This window comes from Mugil cephalus, chromosome 5 (assembly GCF_022458985.1).
Source record: "Mugil cephalus isolate CIBA_MC_2020 chromosome 5, CIBA_Mcephalus_1.1, whole genome shotgun sequence".
Taxonomy (NCBI): Eukaryota; Metazoa; Chordata; class Actinopteri; order Mugiliformes; family Mugilidae; genus Mugil; species Mugil cephalus.
Window position 1 is genome coordinate 11,433,937 of NC_061774.1, and position 13,248 is coordinate 11,447,184.

Sequence of the window (13,248 nt, forward strand, 5' to 3'; positions counted from 1 at the left end):
AACATAAAGATAGCCAGTCAATCGCAGAGCTAATACAGAGACCGTTAGCACTCACACCTAGGGTCAATTTTGAATCACTAATTAACCTAATGAGCATGTCTTTAAAATAGTCGGAAAAAACACACAGAAAGGCCAGAGGCGGACTCAAACCCGGACATTCTCGCTGGGAAGCATCACTGCTAACCACAGAGCTCGTAGCAGGCTGAGAGCTATGAGTCAATCACCGTGATCTCCCTAAAGGATGCACTCTTCCACTGGTTCAACTGATTCAATTGAAGGGGCCAAACTACTGTCTCTCTTATTACTCTGCTCACTTGACTTTGCTTACGTTTCGTTGTTCCTACAGGAGCCACTTATGTACCAGGATTAGGACGAAGAGGCTCTTCACATATTTTATGTATCAACAAGTCAGCAAACTTGCAATCAGCAAGTTTCCATGCTGTCTGCCATCAAACACAACAAGAGTCTCTGTAGAGGTTTAACAACTTAGTCTGCTTATTGTACTTCTACAGAGAGTAAGATTTGATGAAACTCTTCAGTGTAATGTTCAAATAATCAATAAAATCATTTTAGAAACTATAAATTTTAAGTTTATGTAGTTTAATGCTACATTCTTTGTGTGCTCCCCCAGAGCCTCTACAATTTCTCCTATAAAAAAAGATTTCAAAGCCAAGTTGTATGAAAAATTGCCCAATAAACATCTCTTTTTGACATTTAGTAATTATTTGGGAGATTTCCCTCTGATGCCCATCTCACCATTTTGGTAGCGCTTCAACTACTGACAGTCTTACAAGCAATAGGGGCATTGCTTCTCATCTCAAAGTCTCACTGTTTCCTTGGATAGTCAGTGTTTCCACACTGAATGATTTATTCAGATAGTGCAAGGATCGCCTCATCTCTCTGTTTGGCCTTTCTCTTCCCTTTGGTGAGTTATCAAAAGCAGAGGTTCGCTGCCCCCGGGGCTCAGGTTTTCTCATGCTGGACAATGGATGCCGGCCAGTGCAACGGTGCTGCAAATGACGTTCATCAATTATGAATGTGATAGGTCAGTTGTCACACTGACTGCACCACTACACTGTCCGTTACTCTATTCTGTTCTCCCTCTTCCTTCAGCATGCTCTGGCAGGGAATATATCCATTTCATCCCTTTTAAAATCTCTCTGCCTTTTTATTTCCTTTCTGGGCTCTCTGACGTAAGGGTGTGAGTCTCGGTTCATCCCTTTTCAAACAACACGTGTCTGGTGAACGTCAGTAAACACGCCAACGACACGCAGACATCGAAGCACGCCAACTCATAGCTAACACGCAGGCTTGGCCAAGACAAGCATAAGCATGTGGGGGAGACTGTGATCGGGAGAGAGACGTGCTGCAGTGGTAGGGGATCAGACAAAGACTTAGTGACAGCAAATAAAAGACGAGCGAACACATAAAAGAGAAGAAGAGGGAACTAAAACAAGGCAGAGAGTTGTGGGAGAATGCGTGGGTTATGCATTATCAAAGTGTGACGGCTTCAGAGAAATACTTTCTGCTAATGGCTTGGTTGTGTTCCTGCACCGGAAAAGGACTGAATATGTCCCATGACCACCCAGGCTGCTACATTCAGACACGGAGGGCAAACGCCTACAGTTCCGCCACAGAAAAGGAGCTCAGAAACGTGGGAAGGGGTAACCAAAATTGGTCACGATAAAAGTTTTTGATGTGCATTTCAGCAGGTGGCATGAAAAACTGAGCGGGGATGCCCAATGCCATTATCTCCACAACTCAGTGAAAGTATGAGTCACTGTTAATATAATTTTACATAACATAAGCTTAAAAATGTTTGTAAAATATGTATGTACTATTCTTTGACTAGGCCAATGTCTATATGCACAGTTGAAAAGTACATATGTTGTAATTGCCTGTAGGTAAATTTCTGACTGGGGATTTTTTTCATTAATTATAGCATTAAGGGAAACATGAAAGTTTCAGAAACCAATGAATTGAGTTATTGAGCTACACATAGACATAGACGGTAGAAATGTTGCGGGGAAAAAAGCATATATCTCACAGCACCCTAATCTTGAATCAAGGCTTTCATTCATATTTAACATTTTCACATTAAAATCACAGTGAATTAATAAATTCATATGACCCTAACCAATAGACCCGTTTACGGTTTGTAAACAATGTGATGTTTTTTGAGGGGCGATGCTTAACTGATTGAAGACTTCTCAAATACTGTAGCTTGTGGTTAGCATATTTCAATGGACTGTATTGGCAAGAATGGGCGAGGGAAACGCATATTTTAGAGAATATACTAATAGACTCACTCCTTCAGACCGTGAGTGTCATTTTAAAAAGTTGACTATAATGGGACTACTAATGGGACTGTATTTCTACACTCTCACTCACCGGATTTGATCAAAGGAGGACACCAAGGGGATGAAGTCTGGTCTGTCTTTATCAATTGAGGCCTCTCTAACAAAGATATTACAAGAGGTAAGTTGAAAAACTGTGGAGGGTAACGTAGCAAATGTAACTTCTGCTTCAACTAACGTTGCGTTACCTAGCGGTTAGTATTAGAATTAACATGTAACAAGAATCCTAAATAAGCATTAATTTAAGTAATTTCAGTCATGATTTAGTCTAACCTTTAACATTTTGTTAGATCCCCGAACAGGTAACAGGTAAAACAGCTTCTCCGTTTATATAGGGTTATGGCTTCAGGTCAGCAGAGTATTACTCCAACCGAACTCAGTGATAGCACTACTCAAGCTGTAGGCCATCTGTATCCTGTTTTTCTTACTCTGCTCCTGATTTCACGACCATTGGTTACATTGTTTCAACTAGCATTCGTCTTACATTCTGTGTATAATAATCACTTCACTGAAAATCAACAGGTTTAATCAGAATCATTCTTCAATCATAGTATTATATTCTTATTCGAAGTCCCGATCATACACTTAGTACCGTGTTCTTAAGCTGTTGGTCGGCTGAGATCTCAACTCACTTGACAATTTCCAGACTGAAACTGATAATGCATTACATATTAACCTGACGTGTGTGCACGTTGCTGATTGTCTCACTCCAATCCTTTCTTTTAAAACTTCAAGTTAGTATTTTTGATTTTTTGGTTTTGGCACCAAAAAATACAGCAATGGTTCATGGTTGAAAGTGACAGTGTTTGTCTCAAGCTTCCCTCTGTTTTGCCTCCAGTTAACATTGTGACGTCACAGTAACGTAGGTCATAAAGGGATCTATAAGGCTTTCATTCATATTTTTCATTTCCACACTAAATTAACCAATTCGTATGAACATAACTAATGGCAGGATTGTAGGTAGGTAAATACAGTAAATACACAGCCCAATTACTTGACTTTGCAAACTTTTGACATCTGTTTCTCAAAATTTAAACCAAGTAATTAAACATTATCAAATAACATGTTGTGTGTTTAATCAGCATATACAATGTGTAAAAGTTGATTTTTTTTTTTTTTATTAAGATGTGTTTCAGGCTTTTTCTTGGCCCAGAACTGTTGCCAGGCAACCAGCTCCAGGAAAAGACTGGACCTGGCCAAAGCAGTCGTATAAGCCTTTAATTTTTCACACTTCTGTGTTTGTATTTATCGCTCTGGTAAAAAAACAAAAAAAAGAAAGAAAGAAGAGAAAAGTGTTGAGTAGTGAGCATAAAATGTGCTCTTTCTTGTTTCTTCTGAACTGAACCAGGCTGACTATTCCTATTTTTCATCCTTGAGCTAAGCTATGCTAAATTGCTATCTCCGCACTGAGAGTCATATGAGAGTAGTGTTAATCTTTCTACACTCTGTGCAAGCCGCCCAATTGAACCTCCCCAAGGTTTACAGTTTGTGTGTTTTGTTAGCATGTGCATGTGTCCCGTGCACTTGCAAACAGAAGCATAAGTGTGTGCATCATTGTCGACATTATCATTAACACGGTGAGAATTAATCTGTTGAGGGGGTGTGTGCTGATTCCGGGACACATCGTCACATTTTCATCCTGGTGTGCTCCCCATTCTGCCTCCTCCCTGAATCACACCCCAGCATCCCCCTCCCCTTCGGACCCTTTGAACCCACGCATACACACAAATGTCTCGACAGATTGTGCATTCATCTCACTGCATAAGATGGCCCAATATAGCTGCTTTCTGCACATGGCGAGAGTGGGGGGTGTTGGGGGGTGAGTAGTTGAGGTGAATGACCTCCAGCTCACACATAGTCACAGTATTACTTCAACCACACACATTTGGACATGCACACTCACAGACAGGCAACAAAAATAATCTCTCCAGTCAGTGTGTGTATGTCCTTCAAGTAGTTATGTTCATATGAGTTTATAAATTCAGTGTGACAATGAAAAATATGAATGAAAGCCTTGTTGATTTGAGATTAGGTGTGAGATTTTTGCTTGGCTACAAAGTTTGTGCTTATGTGCTGTGAGGTAACTCACTAACTTTTGAGTCTTTCGTATTTTCTTTCGTGTCATAATTAATGAATAAATTCACCAGCAAAACAACAAAGACATTCTCAGTCACTTCTGTTTGATATTTTCTTTTATTAATTTAATAAATTCAAAACACTTTTCTAACATTCGTTTTTCATTGAAAAATACAGAATCTAACAACATCACAGTATCGCTCATGTTCTGTTCAGAAACTCACAGTCATGGTTGGTGTTGGGTTCAGTTTTAACATATGGGACACATGGCCTCCATGAATAACCAATGATATTTAGGTTGGATTGACATTGTGTTGATCAGATTGCTGAGTAACATCCTAACATTTTGCACACATCTGAGTTACAGCCACAATATGGGAGACATTTTATGACCATAAAAATACAGATATCATTGACACCAGATAAAATAAATCCAAAGCACTTACAACTAATAGAGCGTAGACACAGTATCGGGTCTTTGAGACATGCAACTTCATTCCTGCACAAAGGACTTTTTCAACTTTCACTCTAGTTTAGAAAAAGACAACACTTCATAGTGCACAGGCATTCACACACATGCACACACACTAAGATCTGGCCACAACAGCAGGTCTTAGTGTAATGAAACGTGAACCAACAGGAGGCTTTAAACAACACAAAGAGCTGTGTAGGACTCGAGCCCGGTGTTATTTTATACCTTGTTCTGTATCCATTCGTACAGCCAGACTAACTGTTTAGCTTTGTAAGTAAAAGAGGCAAACACACTTGCACAGGTACAGGTCGTGTCTTCTGGATTAGGATCCGCGACAGTTAACTTGTGCTCACGGCAAAAAAAAAAAGGAAAACAAACAAAAATATCTGTATCTGGAGAAATTTCCATTTTTACTCCAAAGAGTAAAAGAAAAAGAGCTTTGATATGTTGGATCTCATCAATATGTTCTGATTTTTATTTTTGGGGTCTGCCTGAGTTGGGAAGGGACAAGAGTGGAAGAAGTAAAAAGAAGCTCCCACATTTAATTAGTTTGCCTTCTATTTACGACCTAAATAACTCTATCACCACAAGCAGCATCGTACTAAAAGTAAAAGTACAAATCCAACTAGTCTAAAATACAGTGTGCATTAGGTCTATATACAGGTGTGTGGTATGTACATGATGGTGGTGTTGCTGGCGTTTCTGGGCTCACGTGAGACGGTCTTCTTCCTTTATGCCTTTAGACTAACGTCTAAGAATATATTGTTACTATTCCTCCCTCATCTCTCTTCATGCGTCTTGATCCACATTATTCTCCCATTATTCTAGTACCAAATAGCCATTAATCACGAGTTTTATCAATGATGAAGCTGAAAAATATTGTTGGATAATGTCAGTGGTGGTGTTTGAATGAATGGTGATCACTAGTTTATATAGAAAATAGCTGTAGATGAAACACAACGCCTGCGTTGGTTACACCTGTCTTATTTAAAAACAAGTAAACTCATCTGAAGATCCCGCCAGCTAAATTGGCAGGTTTCTGCCTTTGTATTGTTTCTGTCAGCGCTCCCATGATGTGTTCACTGCTCTTTAAAAAGCCTGAACAACTAACAGCGGCCACTCCAACATTAAGACCTTGTTCTGCCCAACTCAACTGACAGTTCCCTGCTGCCTCACCTGTCTCCTGTGTCAGTGTAGCGCCCCCTGCATTTTGAGGAGGAGACTGAAAGACTGAAAAATCAAGATCCAGGTTTTTGTTAGGATTGGAAAGAGCAGGAGGAGAAATCAGAGGTGGAGGTTGGAGGTTGGGGAGGAGAAAGGAGTTCAGCTAAAAAGGAAGTGGAGGCAGAATGTGACTATGGAGAGGAAGAGGGGGAGGAGACGGGATGGGGTGATGGTTAAGGAGGACGAGGGGAAGGCAGAGTTGTCATAGTTTGGAGGACACTCGGGCTCAAAGCAGAGGATGGAGGAGTCTTCATTGCCGTAGTTGGCCCAGTATTCTTCTGGCTCCAGCTTAGGCAGCGCCGCCTCATCCGCAGACAGTTCATACTTGGTTTCAGCGGGGGCTTTGGGGAGGTACTGAGGCTTGACGGCAGTGAAGGGGAAGGCCTTCACTGTCTCTGAGCTCTTCTGGTATGAGGCCTTGGATGAAGATGCGGGCTTGTGCTTGGAGAACCACCAGCGGGTCTTGGTGCTGAAGGTGGTTGTGGTGGTACCAGCCAGGGAGCCGGGGTCAGGAAGAGGGCAGAGAGCGAAGTCCATTTCCCGGAGGAATCTGAGGTCCTGGCCGCGACGCTGGGATGGGGACGTGCACACGAGCTCTGAAGAGGAGATACGGGCTTTGCGGAACCACTCCCACAGGGGAAGGGCCTCACAGCCGCAGGACCAGGGGTTACCATTGAGACGGAGGAACTGGATGCCCTGGGTGTCTTTCATGGCCTGGCCTGGCAGCTCGGACAGGGAGTTGTTGAACAGGTAAAGGATGGTCAGGCGGCCCAGATCGCGGAAAGCCCGACGGTTGACCTGCTTGATGCGGTTGTCATGGAGAAGGAGGCGGTCCAGGTTGACCAGGCCTCTGAACACATTCTCAGACAGGGCACGGATCCGATTTCCATGCAGGAACAGATGGGTGAGGTTGACCAGATCTGAGAACAGGTCATCCTGCAGGAAGTGGAGTTGATTTTCCTGCAACAAAGTCAAAATACAAGATTTAGTGCTATGAGGGAGGAACAGAGCTCAGCAGTGAACTGCGTTGCTCAGAGCTGCAATAACTGTGGGATCTGTTTACTTCCATTCACTGAAAAGGCATCTTGGCAGGGGGGTTGTTGTCTGACTCATTTTGGCCGCTGACAGTACCTAGTTTTTGTGGCAATACCGAAAAACTACATAAACATTATATTACTCTGCACTAAACTTTCTCATTTGGCTGAAGGTCTAGTTAATGAGAAGACACTGAAACCTCTTCTTGGTCTTCTTTTATAGTTCGTGCTATGCTTGCTGCTTGGTTTTATTTTGATTCATTTAGTTTGCAGTCAGAATAGCTGTCAGGGTCTGTGTGGGTGCACATATTATACACTCACTTACGTGTGCATAGAGAATTTTGCAACCACTCACATTGCCAACACTATTCTGTGAAGCTATTTCCCTTGTTTTTGTGTAATAAAATGAGGGTTACACAAATTTTGGTTTTGAATATTGGCATTCTGCAGAGGAGTTGCTACTTGTTTTCTCGGTGTATGACGCGTTGATGAGGAACTCCCTGAACGTCCTTATATGTACTTTCTTCAACATGAGCAGCACGAGTACAAATCAAGTGTGTGTGTGGGTGTCCAGCCTGGATGTGGGCAATAGTTAAATCATGGATGTGTCAAAATGTGTATGCTGCAGCAGGCATCATGTATAAATTCATGACTAGTCTACGTCTATCTGCGCATTTACTGTGAATCTTTAAGCTGTGTGCGTGGATGTACCTGCAGGTAGAGAAATTGCAGGCTGTACAGCTTGTGGAAGAGGTCATGGGGGAGAGCGGCCAGCTTGCAACGATGCATGTGCAGGCTCTGCAGTTTCTCCAAGCCCCTGAAGGCCCCACCTTCCAGGTGCCGCAGCGAGGGATTATCACCTAGATCCAGCTCCTCCAGTATCCTGAGGTTACTGAAGGCTCCAGCCTCAATCCATGTGATATTGTTGCCATACAGCCACAGCACCTGAGAAGGCATTCAAAGAAACAGAAATAGGGGAAAATTATAAAGAGAAATAAAGATGTAATGTACATTTTCAAATACTGTTAAGAAACTGAACTGAGACCCCCCCCCCCCACACACACAGAGATACTGTCATTCTCACCTGTGTTTCAAAGCCAAAAGAGTCTGCGCGAAGCTCTGTGATACGGTTGTTCTGAAGGAAAACACGTTGTGAGTCATAGGGTACACCGGCCGGCACTATGGTCAGGTTCTGAGACTGGCAGCTGACCGTCATGGGCGTAGGGTAACACACACACAGTCTAGGGCACGCTGTCACCCCGCCTGGCTTCACCACCACCAGCCAAAGAATCAGCCACAGAGATAATCCACCTGCAGAGAGGGAGAGGGAAAGAAAAGGTTGATTACTTTTCCTGAATAGAAACAGACCACTGACCCCTTAAGTTCAGATTAGCAGCAGTTGGTCCTGCTTTGGAAACTGTGCACATTGTGTAAGAGGGATAGACAAAGAAAGAGTGGCCAAGTTCAGCCCGAGACACGCTCTGCTCTTCTTTTCTGTCCGTCAAACCTGTTGCTATTGTCTGTGATTCTTTTTAGCACTGCTCTGCTCTCACCCGAGACTTGTTGATGGCCCCCTGAAATTGGGCCTCATATATGATTCACCAGCTTACATTTAAAAAAAATCATTCACCCATTCGTTTCCACCAGATCACCTTACATAGGTATCAGCAGCTGTTGTGACATGCTTACCTAACGCTGGATTTCAGAAGTTTAGAACAGAAACATCCCCACAGATCAAAAATACAGACAAAAAACAGAAACCACGCGTGGCTAATTGCATTACATTGACCCCATTTCCTAATTCTCGGGATCGTTACAACAAAAGGATGTTTCCGCTGAGAGGTTTTAAAGGCAGAGGGCACGCGTAAAACCAGTGACCTGACCCGGATCAGTTTCAGTTCTCATCAATAATTCCTGGGCTTCTTGGCAAAGCTCGGATGACGGTACACAAAAGTGGCCACCGCGGGAAAAGTACATGCATTAAATAATCATGACGTTCCCATTCATCACTTGTGCGCAAGATTTTCCAGCCTCTCACCCTCTGACCTTTTAACAGGTTGGTCTATTAGCTGTGCTCGACGCTGGGGAACTGTCGTAGTTAAGACTTTAATTAAGACTTTTCTGGAGTCTCATTTAACCCTAAATGCGATGCAGGGTAAAACAATAAAGTTAAAAAAGTCGGTGTGTGCACAAGTCATGTCTATGACCCCCCACGGGGAAAGGGTACATTGTGAGATTTAAATAAGCAAGTTCTGTTAAACTTTAAGTCCGTGGCAAAACATATACCCCTACACTGATCACGTGTTGTAAATTGCCTTTTTTATACAGATACTATCTCGTAAATTCACATTTAAATTAAATTTCTTATTCAACTGTCACAGTGAAATGTAGACTATCCAAAATGTGCTCACTTCTGACATCTACCTGATACGAGGCCAACCTATTAACTTTTAACTTAAAACAGATACACACATTAAACATTTAAATTCAAGTGGAACAATCTTCGTCAGGAGTTGTAAGTTAATTAAAATGCTGCCAAACCACGTCTGCGTAAAAGCGTAATAAAATACAACCTTTTTTCAAAGACGCAGAAGGCTGCTAAAATACAGAAAAAAAATAAAATTTTGAACGAGACTTGATTATTAAATCTGAGCAATTTGTAAGTTTAGCGAGTTACAAACTGATGCAAGGAAACTAAAATCAAACACATGCATTCGAGCAGCAGGTGCACGACGGCGAAGAACTTACCCTTAAAGTTGCGGGCTCCGGAGCCCCTCATGGTACAACGAGTCTGCATCTCGAACCAAAGCCGAAAGCGAGTTAGCCTGCGCGGCGTGGAAGTGCCTGCTTGCTGCTATCTCTGCTGGGATTCAGCTCTGGTGTGACCGAGTCGCTGCTGCTTCAGGCAGTGACGCTCTGGATTCCCGGGGACCTGTTTATACTCGCGGCCGGTCTTCGCCCACATCGTGGGCAGCGGAGGATCTTCTCCACGTCAGCCCGAGAGGAGGGGTGAGAGTCACCGGAGGAAGCGACAAGAAAGGCAGAGCGGGCTTTGTCATTGTCCTCTCGGTGGTTACGCACCACTGTCTGTCAAAAGAAACTATTTTGGATTATTACATATCTTACTGAGGTAATTAAAGACGCAGTAAGAACATCACATTTATTTTTTTGTTAAAATATTGTTGAACTTGTGTAAAGTAACCAAAACCTTGCCACTCTTTTAAGATAAATTTGGTCCAACTAATACCATGACACTGTCCATCATTTAAGATGTGGGAGGAATGCAGATGATGAAAGATAGAGGTAGGGTAGGTGAAAGTTTTTTTGGTGACAACAAACTAATTAACCCCTCGTGGGGGTGGATTGGGGATATTTTACTGCAGGATTCTTGCTTATTAGAAGTGTTTGTGTTTGTGTGACCCAAGGGCACCCGTGGCACATGCGCTCACGGGGGGGTCGGAGGAGGACAGGAGGTGGGAAAACTCATTTGGCATTAAAGCCAAAATATCATTTCTGTACATCAGCGTGGGACAGTTTGGGCAGAAGCCGAGAGCCGCCCACGGTGCAGAACAGAGCAGATGAAGTTGAAAGGGAAACCCAGCGGTGGAGCGAAATGATTTAGCACAGCATATGGACCGGCTAGATTGGCGTGATAGAGAAAAAAAAATGACATAACACTGACAAATTTTAGAGGCACAGCGCATTCTGCACACGAAGTTACATTTGTCACAAAACAACCCCTCCTTTTAATGGCACTCTGAGTAAAGCTGCAGCCAGTTATTCATGCTCTGTTAGACAGGATGAACACAACCTTTCCTTTGTGGTGTCATCTCGCTATATCATCGTCGAGGACGTCGGGTGCCGATCTGGCTAAATAAGCCAATTTGGCTGCAATCCAAATTATTATTATTATTATTATTATTTTGGAGAATGTGGTGCAGCATGTGGGCGGGACGAGTGGGATGAGACGGGACACAGAGGCCTTATGCATATGAAATAAAAACGTGTCAGGGCAGGGGTGGGTCGGCTTTACTCACTAGTGAGTCCTGCCTTCAGGACACGGGTCAACGCCAGGTCCAACATGATGCACATCATCTGTTCCCAAGAGAACACACACACTCATCAAAAGCTGCTCCGGGTCATCTGTAACTCCAAGCTGTGAGCGCGGCGCAGGGAGAAAAAAGAAAAAGTTACGGGTCTGGTATCACACTATTTCTTGGCTGCGGTGAAGTGACTGGGGGAGGCAGACAGCTCACCACCAAGCAGGCATCAGTGGCCTCCGTGGGGGGCTGTGGAACAGATAAGGTTGGTGTGGCGTGTGCTGTTGTCTGTACAGCCATCTTTCTGAGGACCAGTTTGAGTTTTACACCCTCGGGATTAGGGCATTGAGGTTCTCACTTCTTTATAAGGATGTTTGAGGGCTAAGACTTGGTTTCAGCCTAAAGGTTACAGTTGGGTTGAGGTTAGGCACTTAGATGAGATGGGGTGAAGGAATGGCCTCACAAAGGTTGCCATACAAATGTGTGTCCACAAGACTATTAATCAGGATGGCACCGCTCCTCCTGTTTGTGATTGCACTAGGCCCTGCGCTTACCCTCCACATCTTACGCCACAAACACAACGCATCTAATAAGCAAAAACAAATGAAATGTATAAACGTATGTAACAACAACATACACACATACACATCTCCCCTCCCTGGTCTCCTCCCATACATCCTCTCACTTACCGGCTGTGTCCTAGTGAATCATGAATACACTGGCATTTGAACTGGTGTAAACACAGCATGTTCAAAGGATTTGTTCTGATCCTAAAAAAAAAAACGTGTTGCTGACTCCATCCATAACCCCCACTCACAAACACAAATACACACGCAAGACCTTGCGTGCAGATAGAGTGTGTGTCTCTGTCCACACGGTCAAAAATCCGACGGGATGATCTGATGAGCGACAGTGTCTCGAATCCGCTCTCTCACAGCTTTATCGTTCTTTTATGGGTTTCAGGTTTGTTTTGTGAGAGTTTTATTGTGCAAGTGATCCTTTTAATGTGATACAGGGCGATGAAAGCGAGGTCATCACGTGTGAGATTCTTTTCAAATGCGAGCTATGAAATGCGGTGTGAAGTAGATATAAAACGTATGAATCAGACAAAATGTGGGTGTCTTCTGGGACAGTAAAGGCCTGACGAGACTTTGTTAACAAGACAATGAATCATCTGGTATTTAGTTGTAGTGTCAGGAGAGAGGTTTCTGTGTGTAAAGTTCATCACGTGTGCAGCTAATTTGCATGTACGCCTGCTCGGGATCTCAAAAGGCCAGTGAAGTTCAGCTGTGGGTTACGCAAAAAGTTGGAATCATGCATGTGAAACTCTGTGTGCCTTCTTAAAAAATAATTACATAAACTGCAGATGTGCAGCTTGTTTGCTGAATCCAGAAAAAAAGGGTAGAAAAATACACCCTATACAAGCAAAAGTATATGGACATTATGTCATTGAATGAGTCAAGTTTATTTTCGAAAAACCTCAACCATATCTCAGGAGCCTTTGCAGTCTGCACACAACATCTTATGTGTTTGGACAGCACTCACGGCTGGCGAGCGCCCCCCATTCATCCCGAAGGAGCTGGACAGGCCTGAGGTCGCTGCTCTGCGTGTAGGCTAGGTCACTCCACGCGTCACACTGGATAAATAATTTATTTTTCTGCCTTGGTTTTGTGCACGACGAAATCTTTATTTTAAAGCAAGGCAAGCATAGACTGTGACACACAATATGATTCTTTCACGGCAGACATCCTGGCGTATCACAGCAGGACAAGACCAGGTGTTACTAAAATCTTTGGCAATGACACGTCACGGCGAGACAGTGCGAACGAAACGTCCCTGGAACTGGAGCAGCGAAATCATCCATTCATTATCTAGCACTGCGTCTCCTGTAGAGGGTCGCGGAGTGCCGGAGCCTACCCCAGCTGCAGTCTGGGTAGAGGCAGACATGTCGCCAGTCTATCACAGGCGGGACTGATACAAAGAAGACACAATTTTGAAACCTGCATGTTTTTGGACTGGGGCGAGGAAGATGGATAATCTGGAGA

General features: G+C 43.4%; 1 protein-coding gene across 1 annotated transcript; it reads right to left on the bottom strand.

Moving 5' to 3' along the window:
* Positions 1–4,537: 4,537 nt before the first annotated feature.
* On the bottom strand, positions 4,538–10,084 carry rtn4rl2b (reticulon 4 receptor-like 2b). Its single transcript, XM_047584365.1, has 4 exons — positions 9,912–10,084; positions 8,248–8,474; positions 7,875–8,108; positions 4,538–7,089 (listed from the first exon to the last, which is right to left on the bottom strand). The coding sequence occupies exons 1-4, from the start codon at positions 9,958–9,960 to the stop codon at positions 6,229–6,231; spliced, it is 1,371 nt and encodes a 456-aa protein (XP_047440321.1). The 5' UTR covers positions 9,961–10,084; the 3' UTR covers positions 4,538–6,228.
* Between the last annotated feature and the right edge of the window lie 3,164 nt (positions 10,085–13,248).

Excerpts from the sequence above, each read along its gene's own strand:
- rtn4rl2b (XM_047584365.1), bottom strand. The coding sequence starts at position 9,960 with ATGCAGACTCGTTGTACCATGAGGGGCTCCGGAGCCCGCAACTTTAAG. Across the intron at positions 8,475-9,911 it reads CGGAGCCCGCAACTTTAAGG|GTGGATTATCTCTGTGGCTG; the intron begins GTAAGTTCTTCG and ends CCCTCTCTGCAG. Across the intron at positions 8,109-8,247 it reads CTTTTGGCTTTGAAACACAG|GTGCTGTGGCTGTATGGCAA; the intron begins GTGAGAATGACA and ends ATGCCTTCTCAG.